The sequence below is a fragment of the Marmota monax genome, unplaced genomic scaffold, assembly GCF_021218885.2.
Source record: "Marmota monax isolate L192 unplaced genomic scaffold, Marmota_monax_Labrador192_F-V1.1 WCK01_AAM20220418_F8-fsc00139, whole genome shotgun sequence".
Taxonomy (NCBI): Eukaryota; Metazoa; Chordata; class Mammalia; order Rodentia; family Sciuridae; genus Marmota; species Marmota monax.
Genome location: NW_026695226.1, coordinates 4,641,016 through 4,656,707, shown reverse-complemented (window position 1 = coordinate 4,656,707; position 15,692 = coordinate 4,641,016). Strand labels below are relative to the sequence as shown.

The following is a 15,692-nucleotide window of genomic DNA, read 5'->3' as shown; positions in this document are numbered from 1 at the left end:
GGCCTCACCATTTCCTAGCTGTCCTTGTTCCATGTGCTGTGTTAATTCTCAAGTAGGCTGTCTCCATTCAGTGGGAAAGTGGCTTTTGTTGGCTTTAAAACAATTGTTCTATTTCCTAAAAGCCCCATAGAGAAGTCTTTCAGGGCCACAAATTTGCCCTACTGGGTGATGTGTGCTTCATGAACAAATCCCTAGGTCCAGGAATTAACCTGTGACTTTGGACAAGACCCAGGTTATATGCCTTTCTGAGACCAGGATGGCAGAGTGTGTACTCCCTACCCCGCATTCCCAGCCCATAGAATGACAGATGAACCATTTCCCCCAAAGGACAGGATGCTGGCCAGATGGCATGTCTGACTCCCTCTTCCCTCCCACCCAGATTCTGGCTTAGTTCCTTTCTTGCCTTTGCCCTCAGACAACTTTATGAGGAAAAACAGGCAATTCCTACCAGCTCACCTTTTCGGTTTCTTTTTACTCTTTAATGCATGGTCATACTTTCCTTCACATTACTCTTCTGCCAAAACTAAAGGCCTGTGTTGAATCCACAAGATAGTGATTACTAATTCAAACTAGAGCCAGCCTGCTTAGGTTCAAATGCTGGCCACCCTGATCACTAGCTGAGGAACTTTGGGCAAGTTGTTTAACTTCCCAGGTTTTAGAGTTTCCTTCTCTCTAAGTGGGAGGTGGTAGTTCCTACTGCCTGGAGTTGTTATGGGGAATAAATGAAATTGTACATGCAAAGCAGCCCGAGCCCTGCCTGCCACATATAAGTGCTTTCCAGTGTCAGCTGCTATTAGAAATAAGTCACCACCTCTAATCCTTTTGTAGTCCACATCACCACTTTCCATGTTCCCCTGCCTGCCTCTACCCCATCTCTCTTGTTGGCAACTCCTCTTGTCCTGGCCCTTGTGTGCTCAACTTCCTCTAAGCAGCTTTCTTCAGTTTTCCCAGATAGGATGAATTGTGCCATCTTTTCCCCTCCTCTTCTATCCTTTGTCTCTCTCTCTGTCTCTCTTTTTTATTATTTTTAAAAAATTATTAACACATATTAATTATACAACTTAATAGGTTTCCCTGGGATATTTCCATATATGCATATACCATGCCTTGATCATGTCCGCTCTCCCTTCTACTCCCTCCCTCCAGGCCCTTTCCTAATAGGCCTAATAGTCCCTATTTTACTTTCACACCATCCCTTCTTTTGTTTTTTCTTTTTTAAGTTTTCACATTTAAGGGAAGATACGCAATGGTTATCTTTCTATGAGTGGCTTCTTTCACTTAAGATAATGTTCTCTAGTTCTATCCATTTTCCTGCAAATGTCATGATTTCATTCTTTTTTATGGCTGAATATAGGAAGGAAGGAAGGGAGGGAGGGAGGAAGGAAGGAAGGGAGGGAGGGAGGGAGGGAAAGGGAAGGGAAGGGAAGGGAAAGGAAGGCAAGGGAAGGAGGGAGGGAGGGAGGGAGGGAAAGGAAGGGAAGGACCTTTTCTTTATCTGTTCACCTGTTGGCAGACACCTAAGCTGGTTGCATCTTGACTATTATGAATACTGCCACAATAAACATGAGTATACAGATATCTTTTCTGCATGTTAACTTCATTTCCTTTAAATATATCTATACATATGGTAGTTCCATCTTTTGCTATTTTTAGTTTAGTTTTGTTTTTTGTTGTTTTTGGAGGTACTTCCATATTTTCTATAGTGGTTACACTAATTTACATCCCCACCAAAGTATGTAAGGATTCCTTTTTCTCCACATCCTCACAGCATGTTTTTGTTTTTCGTTTTTGATAATAGCTGATCTGACTTGGGTGAGATGAAAGCTCAATGTAGTTTTGATCTGCATTTCTCTGTTGACTAAAGATATTGAGCATTTTTGCATATATTTATTGGCCACTTTCATATCTTTTTGCCAAGTGTCAGTTCAGATCATTTGACTATTTTTTATTGGATTACTTGCTCTTTTTATGTTTTTTTGTTTTGGTTTTTTTTTTGTTGTTGTTGTTGTTGTTGTTGTTCTTCATATATTCTGGATATTAATCCTCTGTCACATGAATAGATAACAGATTTTCTCCCACTCTGTAGGTTCTCTCTTCACTCTGTTGATTATTTTCTTTGTTATGCAAAAGCTTTTTGATTTGATATAATCATGTTTTTCAATTGTTGACTTTTGTTTCCTCAGCTATTGGAGACCTGATTGGGAAATTGTTGCCTGTGCCAATATCTCAGAGTGTTTCTCTTGTGTTTTCTTCTAGCAGTTACAAAATTTCAGATTTTACATTAAGGTCTTTGATCCATTTTAAGTTTACTTTTGTACAGGGCAAGAAATATGGGTCTAGTTTCAATCTTTAATGTGTGAATATCTGGTTTTCCCAGCACTGTTTGTGGAAGAGGCTGTTTTTTATTCTCCAATGTATGTTTTTGGCACCTGTGTCAAGTTTGTTTCTGTATCCTGTATTATGTCCTATTGGTCCTCATGTCTTTTTATACCAAATACCATGCTGTTTTCATTAATATTGTTCAATAGTACATTTTGAAATGAGAAATCATGAGGCCTTCAAGCCTCATTAATTTTGCTCAGGATTGACTTGCCTATTCAGGGTCTCTTTGCTGTATTTGCATTTTGATTTGATTGTAGGAATTTTTAAATTTCTCCAGTTTCTTCAAAAAAAATCTACTCTTGTCTTGAAAGAACCCACCATTCATTAAAAAGGGTGTCATTCAATCTCTAAGTATTTTTTTTTTAATTTCAGTTGTGTCTCTTGCTGATTTTTAGTTTCATTCCATTGTGATCTAATAATACGAAGAAATTATTTCAGAGGTTTTTTGTTTTTGTTTTTGTTGCTGTTGTTGGGACTTGCTCTGCAGGCTGATATATCATCAATTTTGGTAAAAAAATTCCATATGTTAATGAAAAAATGTTTATTCTGCAGCTGCTGGATAGAATATTCTGTAGATGAAGTCCATTTGGTCTAAGTGTAATTTAATTCTGATGTTTACTAGATGATTTTGTGTGGGGGAGGTCTGGATGTTGTAGCTATTGGTAATAGCAGGGTACTGAAGTCAACTATTATAATCATATTGTAATATGGCTAATATGTGCAGTAGTGTTCAGTTGCTCTGACATTTGGTCCATATGTGTTTATAATTATTTTATCTTCTTGATTGTTTCCTTGATCAATGTTTGTGGTAACCTTCTTTGTCTCTTCTGATTTTGAAAGTCAGTTTTTTCAGATGTAAGTGTAGTTACTCCTGCTTGCTTTCAGATTTCATTTGCTTGAAATATAATTTTCCATCCTTTCACTTTCAGATGAGGTGAATTTCTTATAGGCAAGATATTGTTGACTCTTCTTTTTTAATCCATTCAACCAGTCTGCATCTTTCTTTTGGTGAATGGAGACCATTTACATTCAGGGGTATTATTGTGTTCCTTTCTTTGTGTTGATTTTCTTCTTATTGTTTTGAATATTTTATGTCTATTTCTTCCTATTATTCATCTTATACTTTACTATTTTGATAATGTTTGATTCCTTTCTACTTGTTTGCCTACTCTTGTAGTGAGATTTATTTTTTCCTGTGCTTTCATGGTTGTATTTTTCTTTCTCTTCTGAATACACTTTGAATGTAGGATTCCATTAAGTGTCTTCTGTAATGTGGGTCTGATGGTCATGAACTGCCTAAGTTTGTGCTTTTCTTCAGAGGTCTTTATTTCTTCCTCAATTCTGAAGGATAACCTTGCTAGCTATAGTAATTTTGGTTGGCATTTATTTTCTTCCAGGGCTTGAAATACATAATTCCATGCCCTTCTATCCTTTAGACTTTCTGCTGACAAATCTGCTTATTCTAATGGGTTTACCTTTAAATATGATTTGGTGCCTCTCTCTTGCAACTTCTAATATTCTTTCTTTGTCCTGTAATTTTGGCAATTTAACTATAATCTGGCATGGAGAGGTTTTTTTAGGCCATGTCTGTTTAGGGTTCTAAATGTCTCCTGAACCTACATGTTCATGTCTTTTCCAAGACTTGGGAAATTTTCTTCTATTATTTCACTGAATAATTTATCTCTTCTCCTTCTTATATGCCATTTATGTAAATACTTGATCTTTTAATGGTATCCCAGAGATCTTAGATTTTCCCTCTCTTCTTTCTTTTTTTATTCCTTTCATTCTTTTTTAATTGTTGTCTGAATATAATATTTAGGCAGAGTAGCCTTCAAGCTCTCGTGTCATTTTTTTCTCTCTGCTCTATCTAGTCTGATGCTCAGGCTTTCAACTGAGGTTTTTATCTAACTTGTGAGCTTTTTATTTCCAAGATTTCTCTTTGGTTCTCTTTCAATTGTTCACTTATATATTGCATTGTTTTCCTTATTTCATTCAGCATTTAAAAAATTTTTCTTTTGAATTCTTTGTAATTTCATCTACTTTGATATCTCTGTAACAAGTTACTATGAAGTTATGAACTCTAGGAAGTAGAGTTCATTTGCCTTGTTTTTTCACATTTCATATGCTTTTATGTTGAGAGCTGTACATCTGTTGAGATGCATATTTCTTCTCTTTTTAGGTGAAGCTTTCTTAATAAGCTGTCTTCTCCTGACACTATGTCTTGGGGTATCAGTTTGTTGTTCAATATTGAGTTTAATTTCAATTGGACTTCATAATATAATCTCCCTGTGGTTTCTACGGCTGTGATTAGTGGTTTTTGACATAATGCCTGCTGTGTCAGAGGCTGAAGGAACTTCTTTCTCTAGAAGTCTCACAAGAGTAGGGGTTCCCCTCAATAGTTCAGGTAGGTGTGACATAGACAATAGAGAAAGTGGGGTGCATCTATTAGAGTTACTCCTATAATAGGAGTGGAAACCCCTATTAGATGATAGGGGTTTCCTCAGGTACTGTTGATATTGGTTCTGTTGCTTGAAAAGACTCCTGGTACAAGGTATTCTCATCATGGTAAAGGACCTGACACTTTTATCCTGGTATTTCATGGTGAGATGCAGGGATGAGGGTTATACCTCCCACTTTGTGGCACCTTCAATCTTGTTATCAATGTGCAATCTAATAGAATTGGAAGCAACCAGTGCTGAGCACTGTATAGTTGTCATAGCCACAAGTTTTATTTTTTTCTTTCTTTTGTCGTGTGGGAGTGAGTGCAGTCAGATTCCCCCTTACCCTGCCCAGTTGGGAGGGATTACTGACTAGGGAATTTTTGCCCCAGGGTTTGAGCAGGACTAGATCATGGCTGGAGCTAGGTACAGTTTCAGTCAGCTAGCCTTAGAAATATTGTTTAGCAGCAGAGCACCTATCCAACATGCTTAAAGTCCTGGTCTCAATCCCTAGCACAGGGAAGGGTAGGGGGGGAAACAGGCCAAACAAAAAAATAAAATTAAATTAACAACAACCCCAACATTTACTATGTACTGATAAGGGAAAAGTAATATGGAATGAAATAAAAATTTAAAAATATCAAGGCTGAGGGTATAACTCAGTGGTAGAGCACTTGTCTACTGTGAGGCCCTGGGTTCAATCCTCAGCACTACAATAGATAAATAAGTAGTTAAAAGATAATAAATATTTTTTTAAAAAAGTAAATGTTAAAAAGAGGAGACAAGGAAAACAGGTAAAGGCGTTGGGGGGGAGAAAAAATAAAAAGAGGGGAGAAGCCTCTCTGAGTCTTCTTAGGCTGTGCACCCCTCAGAGAAAGCAGAAACTGTGTGTTAGTCACCCACCTCGTCTTTTTGTTTTGATTTTTGCCTGATGAGTAGCAGGAGTGGTTTGTAGCTGAAGCTAGTTGGAATTCCTCTCAGCCCCTCTGCTGGCTGTAAGGAGTTAGTGCTGAAAGCAGACCTCCCAGGTATAGATTCTTACTGGAGATTTTTGGACTGCTCATTTCAAGGGCACAGAAAATGCCAGTGCTACATCAGGTCGATGGGCTAGATAGGATGTATAACTCACCTGACAAGAGATTCCATTTGAACTATATACTTCAAGGGCTGGACTAACACTGGCACTGCAGCTGACCAACAAGCTAGCCTAGTGTGGACGCCCCCAAAGATACTCTCTGGAGCGAGAATAACGCCAGCTCTACTGCAGATCCTTGATGGCCCAGAGGGCAGAGAGAGGCAAGGGGGTCACAAAGGAGCTCTGCTAGGAGGGGAGGCCATGGGGCAATCCGCCCACCACCCATGATTCAGGTGCTTCCATTCTTGACCCCCACGTGAAATGACAAATGATTCACTCCCCTGGGCTGTGATAATTGGATTCCCAAACTACCAATTTAAAAGGAAGTACCTTCCATTCCCCTCTGCATCAGAGACCATTTTCCTACCATGTAGAATTCTCAGATGGTTTGTGTCCATCTCTCCCCTGGGCCAAACTGACACTTGAGGTGGCTGCCTGCTAAGTCAGTGCAGTGGTATTACCTCAGCATCCAGGAGATAGTCAAAGGGGCCTTTGACTCCCATAGCAGTATAAACTTAGAAAATAGGACCCTTCTCAAGACAACACTATGAAAATATTCTGGGAAGTACAGACAGTTCTCCAGGGCCTGTTCCCAATGCAGAGTCCATAGCTCTTGTCTGCTTAGATAACATGTCAGTAGGGTGCTGGATCCTGCACCAGTGGAGCTGACTAGAGCTCTCCCTCTTTTACCTCTATCCCTGCCAAGGGGTACTCCCCCTGCCCTGACATGCTGCCATCTGATCAGTGCTGGAGTGCTCTGTTTCTCCCACTCTGCTGCTATCCAAGTCTCTCTCTCTCTTTCTCTACTGTTGCATTCCAGCACTCCCCCATCGTCAGCTTGCTCAACAAGGCTACACCCCGTTGTTTTGAGAAGCAGGCAAGTGTTAGATGCCTCTAATCCACCATCTTGGAACATGAGTTCTAGTTTCTTTTCTTTTTTTTTTCCAACCCCATATGGTTAAAACCCAGTGCCTCACACATGCTAGACAAGGGCTCTACCACTGAGCCACAACCTCAGCCCTACACCCCTTTCTTGATATTAGATTTCTATCTCTATGACAGCCCAAAATTTCTTTGTGTTTCACATATCTGCATGTAATAGTGTACTCAAATTACACTTAGACATTCCTATTTCTTGAGCCACTGAATGAAACAGATTAATGATAGAATGGATCAATGAAATGGAAGAAAGTAACACACACATAATGTTAAGGAAAGTACATTTTTAAGATCTTGACATTCCCCAAGTTTTCCAAGCTCTTTTCAAACTCTTTGCAAATTATTAAACCAACAATGTTTCACTTATAAAACAATGCACAGGAAAGAGGAACCCATTACAACTATCTCTCTCCCCTTTTGTTTATAATAATTTAAATCAGTAAAAATTCAGATCTTTGCTTTGACTGCTATAATGCATTGTCCAGGTTAGTTAAGATGTAGGGAGGGACGGGGATTCCATGACCTCTTTGGGTCACAGATAAATAGAGAACTTTCTCTAAATCTCATCTCTCATGTCAGTAGCATGTGTGATGTTATAACATGGTTCCTCCTGTCTTCTAAAATATTCACCTACATGCAGTGGTGTTTCTTTCATGCAATGATGTCCCTGAAGGAAAGTTTCTTCATGATAGAGTACCTATAGTCTGAGGATATAAGAAAAAATGGGTAACCAGGTGCCAGTGGCACACACCTGTAATCCAGTCTCTCAGGAGGCTGAGGCAAGAGGATCAAGAGTTCAAAGCCAGCCTCAGCAACATTGAGGTGCTAAGCAACTCAGTGAGACTCTATCTCTAAATAAAATACAAAATAGGGCTGGAGATGTGGCCCAGTGGTTGAGCACCCCTGAGTTCAATTCCTGGCACAGCCCCCCCACACACCATAAAAAAGAGAGAGAGAGAAAGAATGTATGCCATAGGGAAAATTAATCAGAAAAGGTTTCCTGATTTTCCCCTAAAGAAGAAATTACCTTCTTTCTTGAAGCCACCCATCTTAGGCTTAATCTCCTAAATTGTTCTAAGGATTCTAACAGGATACTCAGTATTGTATGCTTTTGACTATGCTGCTCAAAGTTAGTTCTTGAGAAAGAGTGTATTTATCATGGTATGCAGTGTTTGGATTATAAAACTAGAAACTTCTCTGTGACTTTTAACATAGAAGATTAGAGTCATGGATTTCACACCCACTTGCTTCATGAAATCATCTGTGTCCGTGCCATCTCCTGCCTTCTTTTCCTCTGATTTATCAGTACCACCCATTTTAAGACTTGATAACACACAATTTTGAGTTAATTATTGTTACATTTTATTCTTTTCAGAAAATAGTTATACTGGCGGGGGCGCTACCATTTAGATTTTTATTGAGGCTGTGTATTTATTATGTAAAAAAAAAGGAAATTTTATAATACTAAGAATTACCTTTTTTGTATATTAAAACCACTTAGAGTCCCACCACCCAGAGATAATGACTATTGTTAACCATAGGAGGGTATAATTTTCTAGACTTATATTTTTCTAAGTGAAAGATGTTCCCATACCTACCACATTGTATCTTGTTTCTTGTCTTAATTATATTGAAAAACTTCACCTGGGTTATCCTTCTTCAGGCTCATTTTTAATAACTGCATCAAAATTTTAATGTATGAATGTATAATAACATGTAGTCAATTCCTCATGATTTGTATAATTTTAATTGTATCTTATGATTGTTTTTTTCTTGGAGATAACTATAATATATAATTGAAAATTCTTATAGTGATAGTTTCAAACTATATTTTATAATATTAATTTTCTGATACATTATTAAGGCTGAATATGCTAAAACTTATATATTGTATTCAATTTAGGAGAACATAAACTGCACTTCATCCCTGCCCTGATTGGCCCCTTCCTAGAAGTGACCTTGATACCCCAGCCAGATCTCCGGAATGTCATGATTCCTATTTTTCATGATATGATGGACTGGGAGCAGAGGCGGAGTGGCAACTTTAAGCAGGTAGGCAGAAGTGTTCCTTAAAACAGTTGAAACAATTTCACTTCCCCTCTAGCATCTCTGATTCCAGATTCAACCCTGAGCTGGGAAATGAAGGCTGGGGCCAGCACACCTTCATTTGGCTAGTCTATCCTCTCCCATACCACATGGCCTGGACACTTCTCTTTGGTCTTGTTTTCCTCTGAGCCTCCAGGGAAGCCCTTTCAGTTAAAAAGTCTTTGATTTCCCAGTTTTATATTTAAGAACTTACAGAGACTTTATCTGCTCCCAGTTGGACACAGAATAGAGGAATCAAAGAGTTAATGATTCTTAAAGTCATTGAGCTCAGTGGTCTGCACATTGTATTTGGTGAATGGCTTAGCTTTGAGCATTGGATTCACAGTATGTTTTATTGCTCTTAGCTTGAAGCATTGAGAATTAATTTAAAGAAAAAAAGCAGGGAGAATTCTTGCAAAGGAAATCCCAAGTGGATGAACCTATCATTTCTCATTGACATAGGTTCTAATAGTGTTCTCTAGCTTGGGGAAGACAGACATTCTGATTTGAACACCAGATCTTATAAGGGATCGGCTGCTTTTGCAATGCCAAGTCCCTTAAGCTGGACTTACACAGTCAATGCACTACCCTGTTTGCTCATAGGATGTGACCCTTGTTCATGCTTTTCTAAATGAAATCTTCCTCAAATCGTAGATGTCGTTGTCAACTGTATGAGCTGTCTGATTGCAAAAGGCAATTGCAAAAAGTTATTCAATTAGCAAAAGCTTGGGTATTTCATGTGTATTGTTATATACATTTATTTTTAATAAAGTTAGGAAAATGAAAGGATTTTGAAAAGTTGTGTTTGCCAGGTATGATGATGCACACCTGTAATCCCAACTATTCAGGAGGGTTGAGGAAGGAGGATCACAAGTTTAAGGCCAGTCTTGGCAATTTAGCAAGAGCCTATCTTTTTTTTTTTTTTTTTTTTAAGGCTGGGAATGTAGCTCAGTGGTAGAATGAACCTGGGTTCAATCCCAGTATCACACACAGAAGAAAAAGTCATGCTTGGTGATGGGGGTGGGGCAGTGGGGACCACTTGCCTTCCCCCTTGTATTTATTTCTTGAAATTTGGTTTAAAGAAATAATTGGGCTCAGCACACTTACCAAGTCAAATAGCCCTCGCAATCCCTCTCTGGCCATAGAGAGGTTTTTCATTTTCTGTCTCTTCTCCTGCCTCAGATAGATCAAAGGATATTTTTTTTTCTTCCTGATATTCAAGTTCCAAAGAATTTACATCCTTGAAAATATAAATGTTTTGACTATAGTCCTTTCTCTCCCCTGCTGCTTATTGCTGACTTAGAATATTTCCATGGGTCTACCATCTGTACATGGATAGGACAAGTTCTCAACTTCAGTAAAGATTTAGTGCAACCTCAACTGTTTTAGGAAAGAAAATAGATATAAAACACATCAAAGATTTAAATCCATGTATGTGGGCATGTTAGTTTGCTGATGTCCTTATATATAGTGATGTAAAGAGAAAAGAAATAGGACTGCCAGTTTTACAGTCCCTAAAAAAGAATTCAAACATTTAAATTGGGCTGCAAGCACTCGTGTTTGAATCACAGATAGATAGATGTCTTTGGCAGTAGGCACAGCCATCCAGCAGGGAGTTTGAAGTTAACTCGATCCAAATTAGGCCCATAGAATTCCAAAGGGATGTCTGCTATTAACCATGGCTGATAATGTCACTTTCACAAAATACAGTATGGCTTTTTCCCTGGGATAAATAAGTATGCTTTAATTTGCCTAGAAATGCTTGTGAACAGGAAGAAAGAAGATTAATATTTGAGTATGTTTCAGGTGGAAGCAAAGCTAATTGACAAACTGGATAGCCTGATGTCAGAAGGCAAAGGTGATGAAACATACCGGGAGCTCTTCAACAGTATGTGAGTAATGTTTTATCTCAAGTCGATTCTATTTGGGGGATTTGGTGTCAGTACTGAGCTGCTCCACACTGGCGTAGCTGAGAGTTGCAAAGACAGCTTGGGTCTCATAGGACTGCTTTGTCTTTGTGAAGTGTGAAATAAAGGATAATTGCCTAACTCTGGAAAATGGATCTTATTATGTTGATGATTAGACATGTCTCCTTATTTTAATCTCTGATTAGGACAGGTCGTATGTGTTACATAACAAATCTCACTCTTTTCATGCCTAATAATTAAAAAAAGAAGAAGAAAAAACATTGCTTCAAGATAATGATTTTAAGTAGGGCTATGAGTGGGAGAGGGACAAAGGGGTATGATTGTAACACGTCTGTTCAGTGATTTCCAAAGCCTGATATCCTTGGCTGATTAGCTGTTGGAAAAATTAACCTATTTTGCATTTTTTCTTTAGAACCTGGTTTAATCCATTTATACTGATTGTTCACTCATGATTATTTAGTGCTTCCTTGGTGTTTCTTATCACAATATTACGGAAGCAAATCATTTTTAATAAATTATGTGTTTGGGATTTGTATGGAGGATAGAGAAATAATGGAGTGCTATAAAGAGACTTTATGGTTGTCCCTACCAGTATTACCTGGTCACAGTCACAGGAATGAATTGCTTGTACTGAGTGTTCAACCACTGTGTTGAACTGGCTAAAGAGGACACGTGAGAATGGTTCAGGGCTTTGGGTTTTCTCTTTTGGTATCTGTTCTCTATAGGGCTTTCTGTGGATCTTAGTCATTTTCGAACCTGGTATACTTACAAGATGTTTCTTTTTTGAAGAAAGAATTAGCTCATTGATCTTGCAAAAATTTTTCAGTCCTTTCAGAGAAGTGTCAAAATAGTTCAGCATTAGATTTTCAGTTATGAAATATACTTTTAATTGTCCTTAAGCCAACTGTCAGCTAAAATTCAAGAATAGTATTTTGGTATTGATGACCAAATATAAGATTCTGTAATTCACTTTAGGATTATTACGTTACAACGGTGGAAATACTAATATATAGGTTTGAAAAATATTATAAGTGACTGATAGACTGGGTAGATTTCAGCTTTCCTGATTCAAAATCACTCTTGAAGCTTTCAGGAAAATTATATTGAACGAAAAAGCCAAGAAAGGGTATAGAGATTTCATGTGGTGGTGGTGGGTGATAAAATGCATTCTTTGTACTGAGCCCTGAACACCATTTTCTTCTGATACTGTAATTAAACCAGAACTTTTAATAATTATTCACCAAGCCCTTGTTCATTCTTGTGTACAAAGCGTCTGTCTTTCATGACAGCTGGAGTTTAGTAAGAATTCTGATTAAAACCTCATCCAATATAATAAATTGCTTTTGAAAACTGCTCTCATTTCAGTTACTAGTCTTTCGTTTGAACAAAGAACTAAAATGAAAAAGCACTCAGTAAAACTAATCTCTTGAGATTTGTGATTAATTATTTATAATAAGCTCACAAGATTAATAAATACATGCATAGTTCTATATTGCCTCTTATCTACTTTAATAAAGACCTGATAGTATGTAGTTTGGATTGCTTGTGTATAAATATGACTTTGAAATAGAAGATGTACTTTGACATTAGAAGCAAACCAATAATTAAAATATTAAACCTCTGTAATTAGGACTATTTTAAGAATCCTGATTCATTCAATGGAGATTTTTATTCTTTTGTTGATTTTTAGGATATTACTAGAAAGGCTGCTATAAATATTTTTCTTTCATGCTTTTGTGATCAGCATATTGAGAATAAATCAAATCTGAAGTGATAATTAAATATCATTACTGCCTGGACTCAGATAAGAAAGTGAAAATCTCAATTATATTTCAAGAAACAATAAAATGTGGTTTTGGTGATAGAAATCACAGTGAGTTAGCGTAATCACAGTGAGTCACTGCACACATTATGAATTAGGAACACACGCCATTATGGTACAGATTCTCAGTTCTCTGTAATTTATATCCAAAATATCTTAAAATTTGTTCGGAATCTGAAAAGGCGGAAAGTAGCTCATTATTTCCTAAATTGTAATACCTGCCAAAGTAGTCCCCGCAGAGTGGAACTTTAAATTTGCATGGTACCTTAGAACTCATTTCATCTTTCCTGGCCTCTCAACATTATCTCCATGTACTCATACTACAACTTTTTGAAGTTAGTGGGGTTTATAATTTTTGTTAGCACTGAAATTGTGAAGCATACACTGCGATGTTAAATATCTAAAAGAGAATATCAGAACCAAATTCTGCTTTCTCTGGATCCACCTGATTCACTTATTGGGCTTTATTTGTGTAGGGCTGGAATGCAGCAGTGACTGTGCTATCAGAGCACACAGTAGGCCTAATTTACTTGGGGAAAATTAAAGGGCTTCCCCAAACAAGTAACACCCATCTCAGTTCTTTCTTCTGCTCTAATTCAATAAGACTTCAAATTATTTCAAAGATCTTTATTTTATGATCACATATTTAATTGCTGTTTGGAGACAGAAGATAAACTGTGTAACATCATACCTTAGATCTTTAACTCTTCTCTTTGGGTCGTTTAAGAAGAGTATGCACAGACACTAGAATATAATTCAGAGTGCTGGTCTCAGCACGAACCTATTATGATACAGAGGGAGGCAGGTTGAGAATCAGATTCCACCACCTCTTTACCCCCAGAGCCTGGTGAGCAGTGTCATATGACAACACCAGTGTTTTATCCAGATCCCCAATGTTATAGAGTGCCATTGCTTATAAGCAGCCTTATCAATTAACAATGAGAATTGCCTCTCTCTGTGATCAGATGGGGTCCCTATGTACTCAGTATGAGCACATGAGCATGATTATAGACCAAATGAAGACACCCAGTCTGGCATAAGTTATCTAGAAAGATTCTTCTCTTGCTGCCGATGGCTTCTCCTTATCAGTTCCTATCAGGTATACTGGGAACTGGCAAGCTTCCCAACAAAAGGAACAAGCCTGGGTGAAAACACAGGTGAATTGGGTTCCAGACCCAGTCCTAACATTTTGGTCTTGAGTCAGTCAAGAAAACAGACTGTGTACAACTTTGCCTCTTCTTATAAGAGGATTATGTGGCTCTGACTCCTTACTGTCTCAGTAGGCTGTGCAAATTAATAAAACTCATGAAAGCAGTCTCCATGTATTTTTAGAATTATTACTTAACTTGAGTTCTTTGTTTTTTAGCCTCTGAAGTATATGAGGTGTAGGCTGTCACTTGGAGAAATTTCTACATCATCCTTTGTTGCTTTGGTAGGCAGGTTTTCATTTCAGGACTTGGTTCAACACCAGTTTGCCATTTAAGTTTGAAACAGGTGCTGTTCAGAGGTTTTTAAAAGAAAATGCATTTAAACAAATTAAGGGACCTTCCCCCTGGAAGATTTGTCAGAGTGAGATTCATCTCTTCCATATGCAATCTCTATCCCACCCACCTTTAATCTATAAAATAGTTTAGAATAAATTAGGAAGGCAGGGGCTGGGGTTGGGGCTCAGCGGTAGAGCGCTCACCTAGCACATGCGAGGCCCTGGGTTCAATCCTCAGCACCACATAAAAATAAATAAAATAAAAGCATGTGTCCAACAACAACTAAAAAAAATATTTTGAAAAATTGGGAAGCCAAATTATTGGGATTATAGAGGTAACAGATGAGGAAACAAGACAGAAAACTGGGCCCTAAGACAGAAATAGCAAGAAAAAGAGGAAAACTGAGGAGAACATAGCTGCAAAGAAAGCCTTGATGAGATAGCTTTTTTCCTTAGTGTTTATTTTTCCACTAAGTGCATACATGATATACTTAGATTGTACTGAAAGTATTGTATTGAAAGAAATGTTTTCTTTCAGTCTTATTCCTAAAACCATGATGAAAGGGAAAGGAAACAAGATTTTAGACAAGAAATTATGATCATTAAATTCTGAGGGCTAGGGGAGGTATCCTCATATTGCTGTGCTCATGGGTTTTGATTTTTTGTTTTTTGCTTTTTTTGTCTTTGGGGGTAAGTTCAGTCACTAAGCCCTTGCAAAGCACAATGTTAATTTGCCAAGAGGTGGAGTGAAAGTAAAACAGATCCTCATTATTATGATTGTTATTATTTTGTGTTTACATAGTGCCTGTGCTCCAAGGTGTTTAGGACGAGGGGAGATGTAGGAGGAGAGACATGGTTCAGTACTTGTCATCAATCTGCTGTAACAACCACTTAGAAAATCCTCTGTGATTAATGACAAAATGAATGAAACTGTTGAGTGAGTGCACAGATAGTACAATATGTATTGAGTGGGCAAATGTTAAGTGAAAGGAAAAAACGCAAAACGTCATCCCGCCTGTACAAGGATTTTCCTGTAGCAGTTGCGTTGCGGTAGAATTGCTTGGATGAGGATGCATTCTACTGAGAGGTAGGAAAACATTTTTATGTGAATAAAGCAAGCTCTTACTTAAAAGTAAACTTGGAGGTACTCCTGTTTTCACCTCTTGCAGTGTTATTTGCTGTGGTGAGGCACAAGCCTCTTTTAGTATAAGAGAGAAGCTAGGAAAAAAATGTCTTTGAGATGTGAGGTGCTTTTGTATATTCTGAAAATCTGATTATGTGCATGTGTTCATATTTTATAACTTGGATAATCTGAAAATCAATTTGCTTTGTCAATGCTTCCTGGATTAGAATTCCACTATTTGGTCCCTATCCTAGGTAAGACATTGTTTGCAAATTGTGCTACTTGTGAAATGTTGCAGTGGTTGCTAAGGCATTTAAGGTACTGATGAAAGTAAAATGGTTGTCATGGTGACTGATA

The 15,692-nt window shown here is 37.8% G+C and overlaps 1 protein-coding gene across 4 annotated transcripts in view; it reads left to right on the top strand.

The window, feature by feature from the left end:
• Window positions 1–15,692, top strand: part of Dock4 (dedicator of cytokinesis 4) — a 457,617-nt gene that overhangs the window by 393,525 nt on the left and 48,400 nt on the right. For 3 of the 4 annotated variants that reach the window (XM_058576081.1, XM_058576082.1, XM_058576080.1), the window contains exons 31-33: window positions 8,798–8,946; window positions 10,786–10,871; window positions 15,563–15,589. In XM_058576081.1, coding sequence (XP_058432064.1) covers window positions 8,798–8,946; window positions 10,786–10,871; window positions 15,563–15,589 — 262 coding nt within the window. The remainder of the gene's footprint in view (window positions 1–8,797; window positions 8,947–10,785; window positions 10,872–15,562; window positions 15,590–15,692) is intronic. The other variant, XM_046435366.2, reaches the window with a different exon arrangement.